The sequence below is a fragment of the Oncorhynchus clarkii genome, chromosome 3, assembly GCF_045791955.1.
Source record: "Oncorhynchus clarkii lewisi isolate Uvic-CL-2024 chromosome 3, UVic_Ocla_1.0, whole genome shotgun sequence".
Lineage (NCBI taxonomy): Eukaryota > Metazoa > Chordata > Actinopteri > Salmoniformes > Salmonidae > Oncorhynchus > Oncorhynchus clarkii.
In genome coordinates, this window is record NC_092149.1 from 19557726 (window position 1) to 19584740 (window position 27015).

A 27015-nucleotide genomic window follows, 5' to 3' on the forward strand; every position below is an offset into this window, starting at 1 on the left:
AAAAAGAGACATGCAGACACACAGTCAGGGAGAAAGACATTCAAAAAGAGAGACATGCAGACACACAGACATGGAGAAAGACATTCAAAAAGAGAGACATGCAGACACACAGTCAGGGAGAAAGACATTCAAAAAGAGAGACATGCAGACACACAGACATGGAGAAAGACATTCAAAAAGAGACATGCAGACACACAGACATGGAGAAAGACATTCAAAAAGAGAGACATGCAGACACACAGACATGGAGAAAGACATTCAAAAAGAGACATGCAGACACACAGACATGGAGAAAGACATTCAAAAAGAGAGACATGCAGACACACAGACAGGGAGATATTCAAAAGGAGACATACAGACATGGAGAAAGACATTCAAAAAGAGAGACATGTGGACACAGACATGGAGAAAGACATTCAAAAAGAGACATACAGACACACAGACATGGAGAGAGACATTCAAAAAGAGACATACAGACACACAGACATGGAGAGAGACATTCAAAAAGAGACATGCAGACACACAGACATGGAGAAAGACATTCAAAAAGAGACATGCAGACACACAGACACGGAGAGAGACATTCAAAAAGAGACATGCAGACACACAGACATAGAGAGAGACATTCAAAAGGAGACATACAGACATGGAGAGAGACATTCAAAAAGAGACATGCAGACACACGGACATGGAGAGAGACATTCAAAAAAAGAGACATGCAGACACACAGACACAGAGAGCGACATTCAAAAAGAGACATGCAGACACACAGACATGGAGAAAGACATTCAAAAAGAGACATGTAGACACACAGACAGGGAGAGAGATATTCAAAAAGAGAGACATGTGGACACAGACATGGAGAGAGACATTCAAAAAGAGAGACATGCAGACACACAGATATGGAGAGAGACATTCAAAAAGAGACATGCAGACACAGACATGGAGAGAGACATTCAAAAAGAGACATGCAGACACACAGACATAGGGAGAGACATTCAAAAGGAGACATACAGACATGGAGAGAGACATTAAAAAAGAGAGACATGCAGACACACAGACATGGAGAAAGACATTCAAAAAGAGACATGCAGACACACAGACAGGGAGAGAGGGATTCAAAAAGAGAGACATGTGGACACAGACATGGAGAGAGACATTCAAAAAGAGAGACATGCAGACACACAGATATGGAGAGAGACATTCAAAAAGAGACATGCAGACACAGACATGGAGAGAGACATTCAAAAAGAGACATGCAGACACACAGACATAGGGAGAGACATTCAAAAGGAGACATACAGACATGGAGAGAGACATTAAAAAAGAGAGACATGCAGACACACAGATATGGAGAGAGACATTCAAAAAGAGAGACATGTAGACACACAGACATGGAGAGAGACATTCAAAAGAGACATGCAGACACAGACATAGAGAGAGACATTCAAAAAGAGACATGCATACACAGACATAGAGAGAGACATTCAAAAAGAGACTTGCAGACACAGACATGGAGAGAGACATTAAAAAAGAGACATGCAGACACACAGACATGGAGAGAGACGTTAAAAAAGAGACATGCAGACACACAGACATGGAGAGAGACATTCAAAAAGAGACATGCAGACGCAGACATGGAGAGACATTCAAAAAGAGACATGCAGACACACAGTCAGGGAGAGAGAGATTCAAAAAGAGAGACATGTAGACACACAGACATGGAGAGAGACATTCAAAAGAGACGTGTAGACACACATACATGGAAAGAGACATTCAAAAAGAGACATACAGACATGGAGAGAGACATTAAAAAAGAGACATGCAGACACACAGACAGGGAGAGAGAGATTAAAAAAGAGAGACATGTAGACACACAGACAGGGAGAGAGAGATTCAAAAAGAGAGACATGCAGACACACAGACAGGGAGATATTCAAAAAGAGAGACATGTAGACACATAGACATGGAGAGAGACATTCAAAAGAGACATGTAGACACACAGATATGGAGAGAGGCATTAAAAAAGAGACATGCAGACACACAGACATGGAGAGAGACGTTAAAAAAGAGACATGCAGACACAGACATGGAGAGAGACATTCAAAAAGAGACATGCAGACACACAGACAGGGAGAGAGAGATTCAAAAAGAGAGACATGTAGACACACAGACATGGAGAGAGACATTCAAAAAGAGACATACAGACACACAGACATGGATAGAGACATTCAAAAATAGACATGCAGACACACAGACATGGAGAGAGACATTCAAAAAGAGACATGCAGAAACACAGACATGGAGAGAGGCAGGCAGACAAAGACAAGCAAACACAAACACAGTGAGAAAAAGAGGGACAGACAGACAAACAAAAGGCCGCAAACACCAGCCGTCAGTGTATAAGACAGACAGACAGACAGACAGACAGACAGACAGACAGGCAGGCAGGCAGACAGACAGACAGACAGACAGACAGACAGACAGACAGACAGACAGACAGACAGACAGACAGACAGACAGACAGACAGACAGACAGACAGACAGACAGACAGACAGACAAGAACCACTAACACAGAAACGATTGAGGCAGACTGACAGTGAGAGAGACTAGTCTGGAAGACAGAGAACAAAAAGAAAGTGGGGAGGCCCACGTGTGAGAGCCAGCAAACAGAAAGAGTGGGTGAGAGAAAAAAAAGTGCTGTGAGCAAGGGATGGAACGAGGAAGTCATGAGCAGAAGGGTGTGGTCGACTAACGGTTCTTAATGGTTCCTGACTGACACACAGAGAAAAGGGACTGTGGATGCTGCACTGGAACGAGCTCTGGAACTAAGTGACAACTAAGCGACAAGGATGGACACGAAGGTGAGCTGAATGACTTTCATTTGGGACTCAAAGAGGAGAGGAGGAAGGGAGGGACATTGGCACTCATGAGAGAGGGAGAGAGTATGATATGTGAAGTGAGAGACAGACAGAGAGAGAGAGAGAGAGAGAGAGAGAGAGAGAGAGAGAGAGAGAACGTGTGGTGGATGTTCGAGATTGACAGACGGACGATCAAACAGCCTAGATACACAGAAAGATAACACAGACAATGGTGAGTGAGTGAGTGAGTGAGTGAGTGAGTGAGTGAGTGAGAGAGAGGCGGCCAGACATGGGGTTAGTGGAGTGAGAGAGAGTCTGGAAGGGAGGCTGGGACAGCCCCAGAAGAACAGGCCCTTGCCTTGACATATGCTTCAGAAGCTTCAGAGTGAAATTAGGACTGGCGTGACCCGCTAATCTGAGCTGTCAAGCCTCATGATGCCCACTGACACTTACCTGTCACCGCTTCCCCTGCCCTCAGGACATGCTGCCATCAGAATAAGTCAGGGGAGGCATCTCAGCTAGGTACTGATACAACACCAAAACACTCCTCTGGCTGTCCCTTCCTCCCTCCTTCCTTGCCTTCATCCACCTCACTCTCTGCTCTCCATCCCTCTAGAACAAATAATCATTGGGTTCCTCGCTGGTTTACGGATGATGTTATTTTCTGTATACACTACTGCTTTTTCTCAGAACTAAAAGTTTGTCAGTGTGATTGCAATTCTCCTCAAAATGAATGTGTTTACTTGTTTGCCTGTGTTATTTTGTGTACGAATACCATATGGTGCAGACGAAGAGTGATTAGAAAAAGCTATTATGACCCTGTACAGTAGTTGTGTGTCTCAGAGAAAGCTCTGAGTAGCACCTGATTGCTGTAAGTGTTGTTGTTATGACAGATCCTCATTCCGCAACTAGATTTTTAATTGGCGACACTAAGGAGTCCCGAGATATGATTTACAGTGTGATGGCTGAGGGAGCAGCGGTAGCAACACAATGTACTAAGGAGCATGTGGGAGGATTCCCGTTATAGCCATGGACTCTATCTCATCTCAACACATGACCTCAACCTTCCAATTCAGCTAAATCAGGGCCATGTGATGTGTGCTAGGTGATGATATGTGTAAGTATACAGAGATCATGGCATTCAGTTGGAAAAATGTAAACAGGGCATAAGTATAATTCCATGGATTAGAAAATGAGAGTGCTCTCATCTAGTTTGTATATCGTATTATACATTTCGTTTGAGATTGTCAGCCATCTTCATTGCGTGAAAAATGTTCTTGACTGCACATAGGTGTGGGGGAGGGAAGTGGTAGAAACAACCGCTATGTGTACAATTTCCTGTGTTTCAAAAGACATGTAGCCTCAGTACCTGACATAAAACCAGTAACACGGCTACTTCCTCTTTATACTGATATTAGTCACGGGCCTACATGAACGCATCCCTTGTTCCACACAGTAGCGCTTAGTGTCTGTCTCGTTGTGTAGAGTACCATTAGAAAACCATTACAGCTACTGTAACGATAGGAGCTGGTTCTGAAACCTGTTACTCAGCCCTATAATGGGCAGAGTGTGAGTGTGTTTACGTGCAGCGGGAGCACACAAACAAGCAGGGCGTTAATGAAGGTTGATAGATGTGTAGTTGTCATGTGTCTGTTGTAATCTATTGTGGGTATAGCAGATGTGCCTGTGTGGCTGCCTCTAAGTGATCTGTATTCATTGCAGTGTCACCTGTGCTGCTTAAGGGCCTTTGCTTATCTTGCAGATTTCCAGCTGAAGTAGTAGTCAGCTTAATGCTGTATTAATTACAGACCCTGCTGAGACTCTGTACCACAATCAATCTCTCACTCACATCTCTCTCACATCTTTCAGATTCAGCTGAGCTGGATGGCAGTATCTCTGTTTCTCACACTACCAGGTAAGCCATGAAAAATAACGATGTATTTATTTCTCACACATATGCATGCACCCACGGTCAAACACACTGTTCTCATGTAAACATACTGTATACACACTCTCTCCCTTTCTCACCTCAAACTAAAACAGGGTCTTCAACCTTTCCTTGCCCAGGGACCTCCGTCCAGGCAAACCGGTGACCCCACATGCGTTAGCAGAACATGTTAATGACAAGGACAAGTAATCAACATTTCAAAATGAATAGATTTGGTAGATAGGTTTTCATTATTTTGACCTCCACACATTATAACTGGAAAAAGTGTAAACTCGAACATAGCCTATTAGTTAGAAAGGTAACTCCAAACTAGGGCTGCGATGATTATAGACATTTGGGTAACTATGTAATGCAAATAGCCACAGTTGTCATTTTTGCTGAAAAATGTTTTGAGCTTTTATTGCGTCATAATGCATCTTTCAAAATGAGCTATGACATACCTAATGAATACAACACAGCTTTGGTGACACCCCTGTCTCAAAAACAAATGATTTTGACCACGTTGAACTTTTGGAAATGAAGCTTCTCCTCCAAACTGTGTCATTCTGCTCGTAAAATGATTACTAACTTCACCCTCTCTATGTATTCATTCTCCTAAAATGAATGTATGAAGATAATTGTGATTACCTCGACTAACCGCGCAAATTGACTCTGTACCGATACCCCCTGTATATAGTCTCGCTATTGTTATTTTACTGATGCTCTTTAATTACTTGTTACTTTTATTTCTTATTCTTATTAAGATTTTGTTAAACTGTATTGTTGGTTAGGGGCTTGTATGTAAGCCTTTCATTGTAAGGTCTACACCTGTTGTATTCGGCGCATGTGACTAATACAATTAGATTTGATTTGATTGGGACTTTATTTGATAGTTATACAATAGATGTGCCAGTCCACATCTGGACTCCACATACATGTTGGTTAAAATAGCAGCCGCTAAGCTGGTTAAAGGTTAGCAATGTGTTGGAAAAAATGTATGACCAAGTCAAAAAAGCTTGCCAGCAGCTAACATCATTTGCCACGACTGGTAGTCTCGGGAGGCTTTTTCAAAGCCTATGTCAGATACTCCAATGAGTGTAATTAGCTCAATATTAGGAGTTGAGAAAAACAGTCATAATTTAAAAATTCTTTTCTACTGTAGGTATGTAGCACAACATTTGTTTAGTATGTTGTTGCTAGAGACATTCATAAAAATATATACATTTTTTACATATATTTTTGCGGCTCACCTGCTGTACCTCCACAGACCCCTAGGGTCCAAACAGTCCTGAGTCATTCCAACGAATGTATCTGTTTTTTCAGTGACATCTCTCCTCCTCTGAACCACACTGTAAATATCTAAAATGACCTCATAGGGATTCAGCAACAGAACTGATTTTCCTGTTAGGAAATTGATTCAGTTCTAATCACATTTGCTTGTGGGAACCCAGTGGGCCCATAGCGGGCTTGTAGTGATTCATCATGGAGTGGTTAATTGGAAGGTATTGATAGGGAGTAGAGTGTGTACAAAGGCCTGCTTCTCACGTCTCTCAGGGCCAGTACAATCTACCTTTGTGTTGGTCAGAGCAGCCCCTTCATAACCATGCTGCACTGCCCACTCACAAGACTAGTATTATCACAGACTTTGAATACATTCACAGCACTCTATCGACCCAGCTAACAATTCTAGGGAGAGAGAACGTAATGTTACCCTTAATGTTCCTTTAAGCAGCCGCACACAAGCCTAAGATCACCATGCACAGCACCAAGCAGTCCGCTGGAGTGGTGTAAAGCTCGCCTCCATCTGGATAAGTGGAAACACTTTCGTTTGGGTGATGAATTACGCTTTATCATCTGACTGTCCGACAGACGAATCTGGGTTTGGGGGATGCCAGGAAAACACAACCTGGTCCAATTTATAGTGCCAACTGTAAAGTTTGGTGGATGAGAAATAATGGTCTATCTTTCATGGTTCGGGCTAGGCCCCTTAGTTCCACTGAAGGGAAATCCTAATGCTACAGCATGCATTGACATTCTAGATTCTAGATTCTGTGCTTGCAACTTTGTGGCAACAGTTTGGGGAAGGCGGTATGGGAGAACCTGACTGGCCCGCACAAAGCCCTGGCCTCAACTCCATCGAACACCTTAGGGATGAATTTGAACGCCGAGCCAGGTCTAATCGCCCAACATCAGTGCCCAACCTCATTAATACTCTGACTGAATGGAAGCAAGTCCCCTCAGCAATATTCCAACATCTAGTGGAATGCCTTCCCATAAGAGGGAAGGCTGGTATAGCAGCAAAGGGGGGACCAACTCCATATTAATGCCCATGATTTTGGAATAAGATATTCGACAAGCAGGTGTCCACATACTTACGGTCAGTAATTCAACAATGATTACTACAAGTTTAGATAGCTGGCCGGTAGACTTACCAATAAAAAAAATATATGCTGACATAGGCTAATTGAGTGACTGTCAGTGACTGACATAACGAGAGAAAAACTGCTGATGCACAACAAAATTTCGAAATTGCACCTTGTGTATTCTACTATTTTAACTCTCAATAGTAAGTTGAGACCCCAACCGAGTTCCTATCATTTACTTTTAAATTGATCCGCGGGCCTACACGTTACCCGTCTCTGCTCTAGGGAATGTGCTTATTAGTCCAGTATAGTTAGGCCCTGTCCAGAAGAAACACTAACCCCTCCTCCTTTGGCACTTATGTAGATGAAACAACTCGATAGGTGTAAGCAATAGTGCACTTTGTAGTAAATCTCAGCTATGTTAAAAGTACACTCAAGAAAAAAAACTATTTCATTGATCATAGTAATTCAGGAGTATCATTAAAACAGCTTAACATGCCCCAACAACATTAGAAAACTATATATAAAGCTCTTAAAATACTGAAATAAGTCAATCAAATCACTGAGATCACAATACAGTGAACTAAGAAATTCAATTTTTATTTTTTCCCTTTATTTAACCAGGCAAGTCAGTTAAGAACAAATTCTTATTTTCAATGACGGCCTAGCAACAGTGGGTTAACTGCCTGTTCAGGGGCAGAACGACAGATTTGTACCTTGTCAGCTCAGGGATTTGAACTTGCAACCTTCCGGTTACTAGTCCAACTCTCTAACCACTAGGCTACCCTGGCGCCCCCAAAAAATTCAAATCCCAGGTGAATAATTATTGTGTAAATGCACATTCACAATGTAATCATCTATTTTAAAGTGTGCAAAACGTGTACGTTAAAAACACTAAGCACTGTGTATGCGAGTATCCCTAACGTTCACAGCAGACAAAGAGCTATCAGTGGTTCACCATTCAGGGCCTTGATTGGCTCGGCAACAGTAACAAGGCATGATGTGTAATTACACTTTTGGGGGGGGGGGGCGGACACTTCTTAGGGACCATCAGGCGACATCCTGACAACAGATACACAGAAATGTTCCAGCAACGTTCAATTGAAACGTGCCTAGAACATTAATATATTATGTTCTGAGAACATGCAACCATGTTCTGTGTATGTTTGGTGGGACGTTGATGGAAAATTCTCAAAACATAGAAAATTGGACACATGAATGTTCTTGCAACGTTACCAAGAAACGTGTCTAGAACGTTGATATTTTAAATTCTGAGAACATGGTAACCCCGTTCTGGGTAAGTTCTATTTGATATTAAGGGAATGGTCTCTTGGAAACATTCCTTCCACATGACTAGAACAGTCCTATGAAAACATTACTTAATGGTCTTATGTCACTCTTAAGGGAATGTTCTCTAAAGTTGTGGGAACATTTGTTGCTAGCTGAGTAACTCCCTCCCTTTGTCCCTCCCACTGGCTGTGTGTAAACACATTCTCAGCCCTGGCTGCTACTAGGAATACGTTGCTCAATTGTTGTGGAGAATAATTTCAGCAGTAGCCATGTTTTGTGCTTCCGACTGTCTTGTAATGTGGTGTTTAGGTTTCACCCAACTGCTTTGTTTGTGTAATGCTTGAAAAGTCATTTGTTTTCTGTCAACAGGGTCCCTTGCTCAGAGCCCTACCACCACACACCCCAAAATGACTCTGGTGGCGAATGTTACTGCAGCTCCCTCTCCAGCCAGAACTGGTACAGTCCCCTTTGTCTTTTCTAGATGATGTCACATGGGGCTACTTCATATTTCTCTGTAGCTTAACTCAAGAACTTCACTCTTAATAGGACCTTCTTTTAAATCTTTTTCACCAGCAGGATGAATGGAAATCAATGTCCGTAAACCATGGCAGCTAGAGCACCAATGTTTGTAATTACTTTGTCCCCCTCCTAACTGGCTTTGGTTCAGTAGCTGTAATCAATTTGAGGAATTACTGTGACTTGCGAAAGAAGTCACCCTTTAAATAATGTATAACTTATTTCGGACTATTTCATTAATGGAACTTGCGACAGAAGAAATCGTACTTATTATTTGGAACACTACTCCTCTTACACCGTTTAAGATAGAAATTCAACCTTTAAAACATGCAGGCCGGTCAGGACCAGTGTGATTGAAACCATTTATACTTTTTAACCTATTAAGCTTCTAATAAACCTTACCCACTTTCTTCTACATTCTAAAGCTCCCATTGTTAAAGAGCCACTGAACACGTCGATTGGCACGTGTATTTGTGTTGCTCATTTGAAAAACGATATTTCAGTCTTGGCAGTGTGTTCCTCACTGATTCCGCGTTTGGTTAATGATTTTCCCCCCCCATGAGACACTACTGACGCGGAAGCCTATTGATTGAATTTAAGATAACTACTTTTTTGCCGAGGATGTTTTAGTTCCGCAGTTTTACATCTAACTAAGGTGTTTGGTGGAGTATTTCCCAAGTAAAAAAAATTGCGACATGTCTTAAGTAAACAAAGTCAGAGCTGCTGGGCAGATGTGTCTCACTGTCTAATACATTGAATAGAGAGCAATCACCGCAGCTGCTCAGCCTGTTGGTGGGCAAAAGGAAATCAACTCAAAACCCACCTTTCATTTACCCGTTGTGATGCACGGAGGTTTCAAACTCTGTCATAGACGAGACTAACTTCATGACCAAAATGATCCTATTTATCCTATTTTTAAAGGCAGTGACTTTAAAATCTCCCCTTCTGAAGCTGACTTTCAACATTCTATTCATTGTAAACAAATCAGCTACTTTGACCACTTTCCCAACAAGCTGGACAAAAACGTAGAGGGTATGAAATCTTAAAATATCTTCTAACAATCAAACTATATAGCTGTTTTAGTTATCAAATCAACTTACTTTTCCTCTCAACTCTTACAATCAACTGACATTTTGACCACTTTCCCAGCAAATATGACACAAACATAGATGGTATGACATACAGTGGGGAGAACAAGTATTTGATACACTGCCAATTTTGTAGGTTTTCCTACTTACAAAGCATGTAGAGGTCTGGATTTTTTTTTATCATAGGTAAACTTCAACTGTGATAAACGGAATCTAAACAAAAATCCAGAAAATCACATTGTATGATTTTTAAGTGATTAATTTGCATTTTATTGCATGACATAAGTATTAGATCACCTACCAACCAGTAAGAATTCTGGCTTTCACAGACCTGTTAGTTTTTCTTTAAGAAGCCCTCCTGTTCTCCACTCATTACCCGAATTGACTGCACAGGTTTGAACTCGTTACCTGTATAAAAGACACCTCTCCACACACTCAATCAAACAAACTCCAACCTCTCCCCAATGGCCAAGACCAGAGAGCTGTGTAAGGACATCAGGGATCAAATTGTAGACCTGCACAAGGCTGGGATGAGCTACAGGACAATAGGCAAGCAGCTTGGTGAGAAGGCAACAACTGTTGGTGCAATTATTAGAAAATGGAAGAAGTTCAAGATTACGGTCAATCACCTTCGGTCTGGGGCTACATGCAAGATCTCACCTCGTGGGGCATCAATGATCATGAGGAAGGTGAGGGATCAGCCCAGAACTACCTGGTCAATGACCTGAAGAGAGCTGGCACCACAGTCTCAAAGAAAACTATTAGTAACACACTACGCCGTCATGGATTAAAATACTGCAGCGCACGCAAGGTCCCCCTGCTCAAGCCAGCGCATGTCCAGGCCCGTCTGAAGTTTGCCAATGACCATCTGGATGATCCAGAGGAGGAATGGGAGAAGGTCATGTGATCTGATGAGACAAAAATAGAGCATTTTGGTCTAAACTCCACTCAACATGTTTGGAGGAAAAAGAAGGATGAGTACAACCCCAAGAATACCATCCCAACCGTGAAGCATGGAGGTGGAAACATGATTCTTTGGGGATGCTTTTCTGCAAAGGGGACATGACGACTGCACCGTATTGAGGGGAGGATGGATGGGGCCATGTATCACGAGATCTTGGCCAACAACCTCCTTCCCTCAGTAAGAGAATTGAAGATGGGTCGTGGCTGGGTCTTCCAGCATGACAATGACCCGAAACACACAGCCAGGGCAACTAAGGAGTGGCTCCGTAAGAAGCATCTCAAGGTCCTGGAGTGGCCTAGCCAGTCTCCAGACCTGAACCCAATAGAAAATCTTTGGAGGGAGCTGAAAGTCCGTATTGCCCAGCGACAGCCCCGAAACCTGAAGGATCTGGAGAAGGTCTGTATGGAGGAGTGGGCCAAAATCCCTGCTGCAGTGTGTGCTAACCTGGTCAAGAACTACAGGAAACGTATGATCTCGGTAATTGCAAACAAAGGTTTCTGTACCAAATATTAAGTTCTGCTTTTCTGATGTATCAAATACTTATGTCATGCAATAAAATGCAAATTAATTACTTAAAAATCATACAATGTGATTTTCTGGATTTTTGTTTTAGATTCTGTCTCTCACAGTTGACGTGTACATATGATAAAACCTACATGCTTTGTAAGTAGGAAAACCTGCAAAATCAGCAGTGTATCAAATACTTGTTCTCCCCACTGTATTGACTTCCGGCGCCAACAGAGATTGCCTCCTCGCTCCGCATTCTTAGGAAACTATGCAGTATTTTGTTTTTTTTATGTATTATTTCTTACACTGTTACCCCGGGAAATCTTAAGTCTTATTACATACAGCCGGGAGGAACTATTGGATATTAGAGCAGCGTCAACTTACCAACATTATGACCAGGAATACGACTTTCCCGAAGCGGATCCTCTGTTTGGTCCACCACCCAGGACAATGGATCGGATCCCAGCAGGCGACCCAAAACAACTGCGCCGCAGAAGGGGCAGACGGAGCGGTCTTCTGGCCAGGCTCCGTAGACAGGCACATCAACCACCACTCCCAAGTATACTACTTGCCAATGTCCAGTCTCTTGACAACAAGGTAGACGAAATCCGAGCAAGAGTTGCCTTCCAGAGAGACATCAGAGATTGTAACATTCTCTGTTTCACAGAAACGTGGCTCACTACGTTATCAGAGTCGGTACAGCCACCTGGTTTCTTCACACATCGCGCCAACAGAAACAAACATCTCTCTGGTAAGAAGAAGGGCGGGGTGTATCCCTTATGATTAACGAGTTGTGGTGTGATCATAACAACGCTCATACTCAGGTCTGTCCAACGCTGGTCTGACCAATCTGATTCCACGCTTTAAGATTGCTTCGATCACGTGGACTGGGATATGTTCCGGATAGCTTTGAACAACAACATTGATGTATACGTTGATTCGGTGAGCGAGTTTATTAGCAATCACATCGGATGTTGTACCCACGGAGAATATTAAAACCTTCCCCAACCAGAAACCGTGGATTGATGTCAGTATTCGCGCAAAACTGAAAGCGCGAACCACTGCTTTTAATCAGGGCAAGGCGACCGGAAACATGACCAAATATCAACAGTGTAGCTTTTCCCTCCTTAAGGCAATCAAACAAGCTAAGCGTCAGCATAGAGACAAAGTAGAGTCACAATTTAACGGCTCAGACACGAGAGGTATGTGGCAGGGACTACAGTCAATCACGGACTACAAAATGAAAACCAGCCCCGTCGCGGACCCCAATGTCTTGCTCCCTGACAAACTAAACAAATTCTTTGCTCGCTTTGAGGACAATACAGTTTCACCGACATGGCCCGCTACCAAAATCTGCGTTCTCTCCTCCACCGCAGCCAACGTGAGTAAAACATTTAAACGTGTTAACCATCGCAAGGCTGCAGGCCCAGACGGCATCCCTAGCTGTGTCCTCAGAGCATGCGCAGACCAGCTGGCTGGTGTGTTTATGGACATATTCAATCAATCCCTATCCCAGTCTGCTGTTCCCACATGCTTCAAGAAGGCCCCCATCGTTCCTGTTCCCAAGAAAGCTAAGGTAACTGAGCTAAACGACTGTCACCCTACCTGACACCCTAGGCCCACTCCAATTTGCTTACCGCCCCAATAGGTCCACAGACGACGCAATCACACTGCACACTGCCCTAACCCATCTGGACAAGAGGAATACCTATGTAAGAATGCTGTTCATCGACTACAGCTCAGCATTTAACACCATAGTACCCTCCAAGCTCATCATTAAGCTTGATGCCCTGGGTCTCGACCCCGCCCTATGCAACTGGGTCCTGGACTTTCTGATGGGACGCCCCCAGGTGGTGAGAGTAGGAAACAACATCTCCACCCCGCTGATCCTCAACACCGGGGCCCCAAAAGGGTGCGTTCTCTCCCCTCTCCTGTACTCCCTGTTCAACAATGATTGCGTGGCCATGCACGCCTCCAACTCAATCATCAAATTTGCAGACGACACTACAGTGGTAGGCTTGATTACCAACAACAATGAGACGGCCTACAGGGAGGAGGTGAGGGCACTTGGAGTGTGGTGTCATGAAAATAACCTCACACTCAACATCAACAAAACAAAGGAGATGATTGTGGACTTCAGGAAACAGCAGAGGGAGCACCCCCTATCCACGTCGACGGGACAGTAGTGGAGAAGGTGGAAAGTTTTAAGTTCCTCGGCGTACACATCACGGACAAACTGAAATCGTCCACCCACACAGACAGCGTGGTGAAGAAGTCGCAACAGCGCCTCTTCAACACTCAAACTTTTACAGATGCACTCGAGAGCATTCTGTCGGGCTGTATCACCACCTGGTACGGCAACTGCTCCGCCCACAACCGTTAGGCTCTCCAGAGGGTAGTGAGGTCTGCACAACGCATCACCGGGGGCAAACTACCTGCCCTCCAGGACACCTACACCACCCGATGTCACAGGAAGGCCAAAAAGATTATCAAGGACAACAACCACCTGAGCCACTGCCTGTTCACCCTGCTATCATCCAGAAGGCAAGGCCAGTACAGGTGCATCAAAGCTGGGACCGAGAGACTGAAAAACAGCTTCTATCTCAAGGCCATCAGACTGTAAACAGCCATCACTGACATTGAGTGGCTGCTGCCAACATACTGACTCAAATCTCTAGCCACTTTAAAAATAAAAAATGGTATGTAATAAATGTATCACTAGTCACTTTATACAATGCCACTTTATATAATGTGTACATACCCTACATTACTCATCTCATGTGTATATACTGTACTCTATACCATCTACTGAATCTAGCCTATGCCGTTCGGCAAACGCTCATTCATATATATATATATGTACATATTCTTAATCATTCCTTGTTGTGAAATTGTTAGATTACCTGTTAGATGTTACTGCATGGTCGGAACTAGAAGCACAAGCGTTTCGCTACACTCGCATTAACATCTGCTAACCATGTGTATGTGACCAATAAAATTTTAATTGATTTGATTTGATATCCGTCTACTTTTCTGCAATTCAAATCTGATATCAGAACAGAAATATCTTCTAACAATCAAACAATATAGCTGTTTTAGTAAGAGCATCAAGCACTTTTCCTCTCAACCTTTTGAAAGTACTGCTATTTTGACCACTTTCCCAGCAAATAAGACACAAACGAAGATGGTATGACAAATTAGTCTACTTTTCTTCAATTCAAATCTGATATCAGAACAGAAATATATTCTACCAATCAAACAATTTAGATGTTTTGGTAAGAGCATCAAGTACTTTTCCTCTCAACCTTTTGAAGAACTGCCATTTTGACCACTTTCCCAAGTTAAACAAAAACGTAGAGCGTATGAAATCTTAGTCTACTTCTCTGCTATTCAAATGTTGAATCAGAATAGAATATATTCTACCAGTCAAACAATATAGCTGTTTTAGTAACAACATTGCCAACTTTCTCCCAACTTTTCAGAAGAACTGCATTTTTGCCCGCTTTTCCAACAACTTGGACAAAAACGTAGAGCGTATGAAATCTTCTAGTTCTCTGTTTTTCAAGTCTGAAATCAGAACAAATATATTTTACCAATCAAATCATAGCACTGCGGGGGCAAATAAGACTGATTATGCCACACAGCTCACCCAAACTCAGTAAACTAACCCATTATAAGAAACCCCACTGACACTAACCAAACTACAATAGCGACCCCACGTACTGAAGCACCTATGTGAACTGAGCCACAAAAACAATTGACCACAATAGTAGAATCGTCAGTTCACCTTCAAAATAAAAGTTGCATTGAAACTGATGCAAACAGATACAAATACTGGATTCATGCCATATTTGGACTAAATAAGGCAAAACAAAGGTTGGAATGTTGTTGTAAATTTTACAAAATACAAACATTTGTTTATTTGACAAGTCACCTATCCAGTCAGCTAATTGTGTGTATTGAACATTCATATTGCACTGTACAGTCTAGCCTAGGGATTGTGCACTCATGAAATGGGGTATCAGCCTACTCAGTGACACCCACAGAACACCCACAGAAGACAATTCTGAACAGTTTACACAAATATCTCTTAGTCTTGGTTTTCCCGTCCTTCTCCTCTGGTAAGTAATTCAGTTAATTGTAAAAAAAAAAAAAAAAGTAGGCTACTGTATGTGTTTATATTCTAATAGTCGACGCGTACAGTGCCTTCGGAAATTATTCACACATCTGGACTTTTTCCACATTTTGTTACATTACAGCCTTATTTTAAAACAAAAAATACTCAGCAATCTACACACAATACCACATAATGACAAAGCAAAAACAGGTGCATAGAAATGTTAGCAAATTTATGAAAGATAAAAAACAGAAATACCTTATTACATAAGTATTCAGGCCATTTGCTATGAGACTCAAAATTGAGCTCAGGTGCATCCTGTTTCCATTGATCATCCATGAGATGTTTCTACAACTTGATTGGAGTCCATCTGTGGTAAATTCAATTGATTGGACATAATGGGGCCAAGAACCCGATGGTCACTCTGACAGAGCTCTAGCGTTCCTCTGTGGAGATGGGAGAACATTCCAAAAGGACAACCATCTCTGCAGCACTACACCAATCAGGCCTTTATGGTAGAGTGGCCAGACGGAAGCCAATCCTCAGTAAAAAGCACATGACAGCCTGCTTGGAGTTTGCCAAAAGGCACGGAAAGGCTCTCAGACCATGAGCAATAAGATCCTCTGGTCTGATGAAAACAAGATTGAACTCTTTGGCCTGAATGCCAAGCATCACGTCTGGAGGAAACATGGCACCATCCCTACGGTGAAGCATGGTGGTGGCAGCATCATGCTGTGGGGATGTTTTTCATTAGCTGGGACTGGTAGACTAGTAAGGATCGAAACAAAGATGAACGGAGCAAAGTACAGAGAGATCCTTGATGAAAACTTGCTCCAGAATGCTCAGGACCTCAGACTGTGGCGAAGGTCCTTCCAACAGGACAACGACCCTAACCACAAAGCCAAGATAACACAGGAGTGGCTTCGGGACAAGTCTGTGAATGCCTTTCAGTGGCCCAGCCAGAACCTGGTCTTGAACCCGATTGAATATATCGGGAGAGACCTGAAAATAGCTGTGCAGCAACGCTCCCCATCCAACCTGACAGAGCTTGAGAGGATCTGTAGAGAAGAATGGGAGAAACTCCCCAAATACATGTGTGCCAAGCTTATAGTGTCATACCCAAGAAGACTCTATGCTGTAATCGCGGCCAAAGTGCGTCTACAAAGTACTGAAAAAAGGGTCTGAATACTTATGTAAATGTGATATTTCAGTTGTATATTTTCATAAATTTGCAAACATTTAGAAAAACTGTTTTTACTTTGTCATTATGGGGTATTGTGTGTGGATTGACGAGGGTGAAAAACAGTTAAATCCACTTTAGAATAAGGCTGTAACGTAACAAAATGAGGAAAAAGTCAAAGGAATGAATATGTCCTGAATGCACTGTATAGTGTAGAGAATTATTTTACCATCTAAACCGATGTGAAATATATGTTCCACAGCCATAAATGTTGTATTGTCAGCTGTTTGAAGCTGGTGTACAAAACTGAAAGCAAAAACTGAACTTGATAACCGGAACCATAGAAATAGTTCACACAGAACTGATCTATCACTTCTTAGACCTGCTTTCAATGAAGAATGACATATCAACAGTGGAAATAAAAAGTATGTGAACCCTTTGGAATTACCTGGATTTATACAGAGATTGGTCATAACATTTGATCTGATCTTCATCTAAGTCACAACAATAAACAAACAGTCTGCTTAAACTAATAACACACAAAAATTGTATGTTTTTATGGCTTTGTTGAACACACTGTGTAAACATTCACAGTGGAGGATGGGAAAAGTATGTGAACCCCTGGATTTAATAACTGGTTGTCCCTCCTTTGGCAGCAATAACCTCAACCAAATGTGTTCTGTAGTTGTGGATCAGACCTGCACAACGGCCAGGAGGAATTTTGGACCATTCCTCATTACAAAACTGTTTCAGTTAAGCAATATTCTTGGGGTGTCTGGTGTGAACCGCTCTCTTGAGGTCATGCCACAGCATCTCAATTGGGTTGAGGTCAGGACTGACTGGGTCATTCCAGAAGTCGTATTTTCTTCTGTCAAAGCCATTCTGTTGTGATTTACTTCTGTGTTTTTGGTTGTTGTTCTGTTGCATCACCCAACTTATTTTGAGCTTCAATTGGCAGACAGATAGCCTTACATTCTCCTGCAAAATGTCTTGATAAACTTGGTAATTAATTTTTCCGTCCATGATGGCAAGCTGTCCATGCCCTGAGGCAGCAAGCAGCCCTAAGCCATGATACTCCCTCCACCATGTTTTACAGTTTAGATGAGGTTTTGATGTTGGTGTCCTGTGCCTTTTATTCTCCAGGCAGAGTGCTGTGTGTTCCTTCCAAACAACTCCATTTTAGATGAATCTGTCCACAGAATATTTTGCCAGCAGCGCTGTTGAACATCCAGGTGCTCTTTTGCGAACTTCAGACGTGCAGCAATGTTTTTCTTGGACAGCAGTGTCTTCTTCTGAGGTGTCCTCCCATGAACACCATTATTGTTTAGTGTTTTACGTATCATAGTCTTGTCAACAGAGATGTTAGCATGTTCCAGAGATTTCTGTAAGTCTTTAGCTGACACTCTAGGATTCTTCTTAGCCTCATTGACCATTCTGCACTGTGCTCTTGCAGTCATCTTTGCAGGACGAACACTTCTAAGGAGAGTAGCAACAGTTGAACTGTCTCCATTTATAGACAATTTGTATTACCGTGGACTGATGAACATCAAGGCTTTTAGAGATACTTTTGTAACCCTTTCCAGCTTTATGCAAGTCAACAATTCTTAATCCTAGGTCTTCTGAGATCTCTTTTGTTCGAGGCATGGTTCACATCAGGCAATGCTTCTACTGAATAGCAAACCAACATTTTTAGATTTTTTTATAGGGCAGGGCAACTCTAACAAACATCTCCAATCTCGTCTCATTGATTGGACTCCATTTTAGCTGTCTCCTGACTCCAATTAGCTTTTGGAGAAGTCATTAGCCGAGTGGTTCGCATACTTTTTCCAACCTACACTGTGAATGTTTAAATGATATATTCAATATAGACAAGAAAAATACAATAATTTGTGTGTTATTAGTTTAAGCGCACTGTGTTTGTCTATTGTTGTGACTTAGATGAAGATCAGATCAAATTTTATGACCAATTTATGCAGAAATCCCGGTAATTCCAAAGGGTTCACATACTTTTTCTTTCCATTGTATAACTCACATATCCATGTTAATTTGGTCAGGTCGCCCAAAAGGTTGCATTTTGCAGCTTTAAGGTTACTGATTAGAAACTGCCTTCTGAAAAAGGCCATTATTAATGCAACCTATTTTTTATTTGTTCTGCATTCTAGGCCTATACTTGGGATATATTTTTTGTTTAAGCTAAGTTTGCTTGAGAAAGTAAATGATATGATTATGGTCCCTGTCATGCTCTGAACTGTAGGTGCACCTACACATGCCTCCTGTCCTGTTGAGCTCAACCCTCCCAGAGTAGTAGTGAGATATGGAGAATCAGTCTCAGTCAACTGCACATCATCCACAGACCCCGAGGGGATGAGGTGGGAGGCCACGTACGGAGATACAGGTTTGCATGGAAATGTAAACTTTGTCACCTGGACTGTGAAAAGACTCATGGACTGGACAATAGAACCTAAATGCTACATCAAGTCACAAAATGGAAGTCAGTGTACTGAGCTTCTCCCTGTCATTCTCTACAGTAAGTTGTTTTTCTTTTTCTTATATTTGGGAGTTTTGTCAGTAAAAGCAATTATATTTCACTATGTGTAACTCTTTTGTCTCTAGAGACTCCAGACAGCGTGTCTATCTCTCCTCTGAGCAACTCGGGTCCAATGATGGAGGGGAAGGAGTACCAGCTGCAGTGCGACATCCAGAACATCGCTCCTCTACAGAACCTGGTTGTGAGGTGGTACAAAGGGAATGAAACTATAGAGACTCAAACGTTTAATGACTCCACAAAGGAACTAGTGAATATGTCCTCCACTATCACCATCACCCACAAGAGATATGAGGGTGAAGTAGAGTACAGATGTGAGGCAGAGCTGGACCTGGGACCAGAGGGACCAAAACCTTCTGCCTTGTCATCAAAACCTCTTAATGTTACTGTTTACTGTAAGTCTTTTTGTTTCCTTTTGGGGGTTGGGCGGCTAAAGGGACTTGTTAACGGGCTGAGGGACTATTCTATTCCACATACTATCTTCTACCAATCAGATCATAGCACTGGGGGAGCACATAAGACTGATTATGCCACACAGCTCACCCCAACCCACTAAACTAACCCACTATAACAACTCCCACACTCACTAACCGAACTACAATAGTGACCCCACTCACTATAGCTAACCCATGGCCTACATACCTAAAACATTCAGAATTACTACTACAATGTACTGCTACTACTACTTCTGGGTTACTCACTACTACCTAGTCTCCCACTAAAGGTTACTATAGTTATTTATAAAACAGTCACTGCCTCTACTGTACCAGTCTCAATTTATCAACACTACAAACTTCTAAACTTCTTCCACTAGATGCAAAATAACAGCCTACAACTTCTAATTCCTTATGACTAAAAGTGTAGTAGTCTGACTGTAGTTATTTATGATGAAATATGCACTTTTGACTGTGTTTCACTACTACGCATTTAACATTTAAATGCCTCAATTTAGAGGATGTACCACTTATTTCTAACTTGTAGTTATTTGGAAGCCATGTTTTGTGCTTCCGACTGTCTTGTAATGTGTTGTTTAGGTTTCACCCAACTGCTTTGTTTGTGTAATGCTTGAAATGACATTTGTTTTCTGTCAACAGTGTCCCTTGCTCAGAGCCCTACCACCACACACCCCAATCGACTTGTGGAAGTGACTCCCTCTCCAGCCAGAACTGGTACAGTCCTCTTTCTCATTTCTAGACGATGTCACATGGGGCTACTTCATATTTCTCTGTATCTTTCCACCTGCCACAACTCAACGTTAATCTCAAGAACTTCACTCTTAATAGGACCTGCTTTTAAATCTTTTTCACCAGCAGGATGAATGGAAATCAATGTCCGTAAACCATGGCAGCTAGAGCACCAATGTTTGTAATTACTTTGTCCCCCTCCTAACTGGCTTTGGTTCAGTAGCTGCAATCAATTTGAGGAATTACTGTGACTTGCGAAAGAAGTCACCCTTTAAATAATGTATAACTTATTTCGGACTATTTCATTAATGGAACTTGCGACAGAAGAAATCGTACTTATTATTTGGAACACTACTCCTCTTACACCGTTTAAGATAGAAATTCAACCTTTAAAACATGCAGGCCGGTCAGGACCAGTGTGATTGAAACCATTTATACTTTTTAACCTATTAAGCTTCTAATAAACCTTACCCACTTTCTTCTACATTCTAAAGCTCCCATTGTTAAAGAGCCACTGAACACGTCGATTGGCACGTGTTTTTCTCATTAGAAAAAAACATATTTCAGTCTTAGCGGTGTGTTTCCTGACTGATTCTGCATTTGTTTAATGATTTTTGTCCCCCATGAGACACTATAGATGCAGAAGCCTGTTTCCCTTCTTTAAAATCCCCAGAATAAATCTAAGATAACTCAAGAAATATGAAATAACTTTTAAGTCTTTGCAGAGGATGTTTTAGTTGCTCAGTTTTACATCTAATTAAGGTGTTTGGTGCAGTATTTCTCAAGTAAAAAAATGTGCGACATGTCTTATGTAAACAAAGTCAGAGCTGCTGGGCAGATGTGTCTCACTGTCTAATACATTGAATAGAGAGCAATCACCGCAGCTGCTCAGCCTGTTGGTGGGCAAAAGGAAATCAACTCAAAACACAACTTTCATTTACCCATTGTGACGCACAGATGTTCCAAACTCCGTTGTGGACGAGACGGACATCATGACCAAAATTATCCTATTTACACCCTTTAACTGTTTCTGACTCATATTGACACCACCCAGGCCATTTTCAAGGGGATTTTTTAAAGGCAGTGACTCTTTAAAAACTCACATTCTGAAACTGTGACTTCTAACGTTCTACTCACTGTGAACAATGTGATTTTGACACAAATCGGCTACTTTGACCACTTTCTCAACAAGCTAGACAAAAACGTAGAGGGTATGAAATCTTAGTCTACTTCTATCCTATTTAAAGCTGATATCAGAACAGAAATATCTTCTACCAATCAAACGATACAACTGTTTTAGTAATCAAATCAACTACTTTTCTTCTCAACTTTTACAAACAACTGAAATGTTGACCATTTTCCCAGCAAGTAGGACACAAATGTAGAGGGTGTGACATGTTGGTCATCAAAACCTCTTAATTTGACTGTTTACTGAAAGTCTTTTTGTTTCCTTTTGGTGTTGGTGGACTGAATTGACCTTTTAATGGGCTGAGGGACTATTACTATACCTTTCCACATACTATCTACCAATCAGATTATAGCACTGAGGGAGCACATAAGACTGATTATGCCATACAGCTCACCCCAACCCACTATAACAACCTCCCACACTCATTTACTAAACTACAATAGTGACCCCACTTACTATAGCTAACCCATGGCCTACCTACCTAAAACATTCAGAATTATTACTACAATGTACTGCTACTACTACTTCTGGGCCACTTACTACACTAAAGGCTACTATAGCTATTTATAAAACAGTCACTGCTTCTACTATACCAGCCTCAATTTATCAACACTAACACAAACTTCTTCCACTAGATGCTAAATAATAGGCTACAACTTTCCTAATTCCTTATGACTAAAAGTGTAGTAGTCTGAATGTAGTTACTTAAGGAAAACATTTAAATACCACAATTTAAAGGATGTATCACTTATTTCTGACTTGTTGTAGTTATCTGGAAAACCACTGCTCTTACATAGTTTAAAATAGAAATGCCTGTCACGTCCATCGTTTAAATGAGTGGACCAAAGCGCAGCGTGAGTAGAGTTCCACATATTTATTGAGGTGAAACTTCAAACAACAAATAAATAAACTAACGTGTAGTTCGTAGTGCACATAGCACAAGACAAAACTATATCCCACAACGCAGGTGGGAAAAGGACCACAGTATGATCCCCAATTAGAGGCAACGATCATCAGCTGCCTCCAATTGGGAACCATACTCACACCAACATAGAAAATAAAACCTAGAAAACCCCCTAGTCACGCCCCGACCTAAAACACCTGAACCTAGATGGGGAGGGTTAGGGTGGGCAACTAGCATCGGTGGCGGCTCCGGTGCGGGACGTAGCACCTGCTCAGACTGCGGATCCGGCCATGAAGCCAGGCTGAACGCCGTGCCCGGACTGGGCACCGGAGCAGAGGAAGGCTCCGGCCATGGAGCGGGACTTGACACCGTGCCTGGACTGGGCACCGGCACAGAGGAAGGCTCCGGCCATGGAGCAGGACTGGTCACCATGCCTGGACTGAGCACCAGCTCAGAGGAAGGCTCCGGCCATGGAGGGGGACTGGACGCCGTGCCTGGAATGAGCACCGGCGCAGAGGAAGGCTCCGGCCACACCAACATAGAAAATAAAACCTAGAAAACCCCCTAGTCACGCCCTGACCTAAAACACCATAGAGAACCCCGGTCAGGGCACGACAATGCCATTCCATCTGGATTAAGTTTCTTTCATAAAACCTTTTGATAAAACGTTTACTTTTTAAACTATTTTACTTTTTGTCCTCCTAAAACAACTTTATCCACTGTCATGAGATTTTTTTCAACATTCTAAAGCTCCCATTGTTGAAAATTCCCAGGACTTCCAACCTTCTATGCACTGTAAACAATGTAGCTTTTGACACAAGTCAGCTACTTTCCCAACAACTTAGACAAAACCGTAGAGGCTATGAAATATTTGCCTATTTCTCTGCTGTATAAATCTGAAATCAGAATTTCTACCAATCAAAATTGCTCCAGAAAAAAGGCAATGCAGCACTCGCTATGCCAACACATAAACAGCTAACTCTCGCCATTCCACCCATTTGCTAAAGTTACCTGATGCGAGCTAACTAGTCAGCCCAGACAGAAGCGCAAAACAAACAATAATATGTTTAAAAAGTGGTCATTACTTTAGTGTCAATTTCAATCAGGCACTGACGTTATCTACCTACAAAACACAGATATCCAATTGACCAGTGAGAATTCTCAAGCTGTGAGCTTTTTCATGCTGTGATGTCACAATCACAGCCAATCACAAGTGTTAAAATGTGCTCACAATAATCATTGAATGTGAGCTATGTCACGCTGTGGGCATTTTTACATGACACCCCACACTCCAGTAATAGGATTGATATAGCAGTCGATCAAAGTAATTAGACCTGATATTTTAATATATTTAACTTTGACTGTATTTCACTGCTTCACTTAATGAAAACCTTCCAAACTTCTTCAACTACCACACAAATCATTTTAAAGAGCTGAAGCAAGTCACACAATTTTATTTCATATAAAATTACATTTCTAGTTCAAATTGTGTGGCCTTGCCACAGACCAAGTCATCCTCTCTGCTTTTCTCCTCAGCTCACACAAACAAGTCAACAACACCCACGGCTAAGTCCTTAACCACCACAGGTAAACAACAAACCTCTTATTCCCTCCTTGACATTTAAGAATGACCTGTTCCCTGAAAAATAAACACTCCTATTGGTAGTCCCTGAAACACACTGCAACAGAGCTATAGTGAATGGATGCTTTGCTATCAAGAAAATCCCATAACCAGTTCTGTCTTTCACGTCAAGGGTGCATGCAATTTAAAATCGAATTAGCTCTGTAATTAGCAAATGTTACATTCCCCTTTCTCGTTAAGATAGACAGACAGTGGATTTTACAGCACCTGACAGGGACACCACTGATACGCTTTAAAAAGTGTAATTAGACTGACCCGATTTCCTATGAGAGTCGTGCCATTTAAATATGCAGAAATTCTATAAAAAAAGGGAGTGGAACATAAAAGGAATGCACTTGGAATTTAATGAGATGTTATTATGTACAGGTCCATATGACAGAGATAAGGACTCAAAATGCTGACGGAGAAAATGTTCATTTTGTTTTATCTCTCGCTCTCTCTCTCTGTCCATAGTGACACCATCTCCAACCACCTCTGAGAATACCGCCGTCGTTTCTCCTGTTGCCTGGGGTAACAAAGGCATTTCCTAGCCTACCTTTGCCTTAAATCTGGTGGGGTTTTCTGAGTTTTGTTATTGCTATCTCACAGCAAATTTGACAGTATCACAATTCCCCATCTCCCAAACAAAACCCTTGGAGGAGTTGTGAAACAGAAACAGAGCACCTCAGCTCGCTGTCTCTAACTTGTCCTCAGATTAATGCTTCATTGTGGCTGATGTAAGAGATAAGAAGTCTCCGAGTGTGTCCCTCTGCGCTGCGCAGGCTTACGTAAGGGTTGAGATGTGGCTTCAACAACACATCAACTGGACCAGACCGCTCTGTTGTCATCTCATTGTGTTGTTGTTCCCACCTCTTTCTTTGTTGCAGGAATATAGGCTACACCTATTATGCTCTAAAAACACACAATGCAAGTACTGTCTTTAAAAAAAACTAAGTGATATTGTATTTTTCTTTGATCACAGACGCAAAGTGGGATGAACCATTCAATTATGGTAAGAGAATCAGATTTTTTCCAAAGTTAACAAATACAATGATTAACCAAGCAGCTAAAATCCACTTATCAATACCACAATGCTTTCAAACATGGGTTACAATCACATGGTAATAGACTCATCTATGTGTCACTGTGTCTGTGCTCAGACTACTACTTCCTCCGTGTTGTTGGTCTGTCTATGGCTGCAGCACTCTTCATCCTGGGTATTATGGTCATTAGCTGTGAGTAGAAAACATTTACCCTCCGTGTCTCTTTTCTTTGTCGTATTCACACTGTTAATACTGTACTGTTATCATAAAAACAGCTCTTTCTATCCCTCTTATTGTCTTCCTCTCTCTCTCATTCTCTATCACACAGGTGGTAAAGTATGCCCGATGCCTAGGTGTCATGTGGGCACAGGGAAGTGAGTAGTCCTCTTTAGCCACATATCAATGTGACACGCACTCACGCACACATACAGTATACACCCAACCACACACACACACGTCACCTTCAGCTTCACATACTGCAACTGACACAACTGTGGCAACGCTTTTGTGGCTGTGACCTCATTGTGGAACACAGGCCCAATCATGCACCAGTATTTGTAATGGAGGTGTTCCAGTGAAGTAACTGACTATAAAGGGACAACGTAAAAAGCCAAGTGGACCAGCTGGGTTGCAATGTTTAGGGATATCATTCTGTGTTGGTATTGAATGCTACTGTATTCTATCTATACCATGAGTGAGTATCTGTGTGCCTAAATGAGTTCATGTAGATACAGTACTGTGAACATGGATAAATCACTGCATAGAGGAAGTATCTAAAGTCAGTCTTGACATCAGTCATAATCACTAAATGGACTGCTGACTTAGATCATATTGTTGACAAATGGCTTAAAGCATTGTTTGGCTGTAATCGATTGGTTTGTCAGCCATGTACAGTTCTGTAAAAACATTTTTTTGCATTGTTTGATGAATTGATGTTAGAATAATCAATGTTTTTTTTTTAAAATTTGATCATCTGACCTTAGATGAATTGACCCTGGATACTGTAAATGGACATTTCATTAATTGTCTTCATGTGTGTTTTTTTCCCAGGTCGTACCAAGTGTCCAGAGAGTAGTGAGGGGACAAACGTGTTACTGAGTGGCCTCAAGACACCAGAAGAGTTCATCAGAGGGACATGGAGAAACAACACTGATACAACATATTATCGACCATGTGCGTGTGTATGTTTGAGTTTGAGTTTATTTTATTTTTACAGGGACAGTGCACATTATGTGTGTGTGAAAAGGTTGTTGGACAAAACTCTGCGTCTGTCATTTCAGAGATGAGAACGTGATATGTGTTTCATGTGCCTTTCCCACAGACTGCAAGTGACTCACTCAACATTATGAAATTACCCCTCCCTCACTCTTCTAAAGACTTACCTGTAGTTTTAAATGCAAGTTTTATTATACTTTGGCACTCATGTTTCTATGTATATTTTGAAATGCTTACAAAATGTTACAGAATACATACTGTAGGTGTTACGTAGCTCAGAGGCGCCCCCAAGAGCACTGGAAGAGGTACTGATCCTTTTTTTTCTCATATCCCAGAGACAGCAATTTCATGCCTAGCTTTTCACAGATCATTGTGTAGATTTTATCTGTAGATTTGTCACCAACTTGAATTATATTTTCTCTAATAAATCACATACATGTCCTGTTCATGGTCTCATTTCCACAGATATTATGGAGGTCCATCATGCCTCTGACAGCCTC

The 27015-nt window shown here is 41.8% G+C and overlaps 1 protein-coding gene across 1 annotated transcript; it reads left to right on the top strand.

Annotated features, from left to right (window-relative positions):
• Positions 1–2705: 2705 nt before the first annotated feature.
• Positions 2706–26957, top strand: LOC139390409 (intercellular adhesion molecule 2-like). Its single transcript, XM_071137531.1, has 12 exons — positions 2706–2865; positions 4732–4777; positions 8812–8898; positions 19069–19341; positions 19428–19754; positions 20454–20528; positions 24173–24223; positions 24732–24788; positions 25240–25269; positions 25418–25492; positions 25629–25674; positions 26351–26957. Exons 1-12 carry the CDS (start codon positions 2854–2856, stop codon positions 26373–26375), a joined length of 1104 nt encoding a protein of 367 aa, XP_070993632.1. The 5' UTR covers positions 2706–2853; the 3' UTR covers positions 26376–26957.
• Positions 26958–27015: the final 58 nt, after the last annotated feature.

What these genes read in the sequence shown, in the direction of transcription:
- LOC139390409 (XM_071137531.1), top strand. An exon ending in TCTTAATGTTACTGTTTACT is followed by an intron (nt 19,755 to 20,453) that starts GTAAGTCTTTTT and finishes TTCTGTCAACAG; the next exon opens with TGTCCCTTGCTCAGAGCCCT. An exon ending in TAAGTCCTTAACCACCACAG is followed by an intron (nt 24,224 to 24,731) that starts GTAAACAACAAA and finishes CTCTGTCCATAG; the next exon opens with TGACACCATCTCCAACCACC.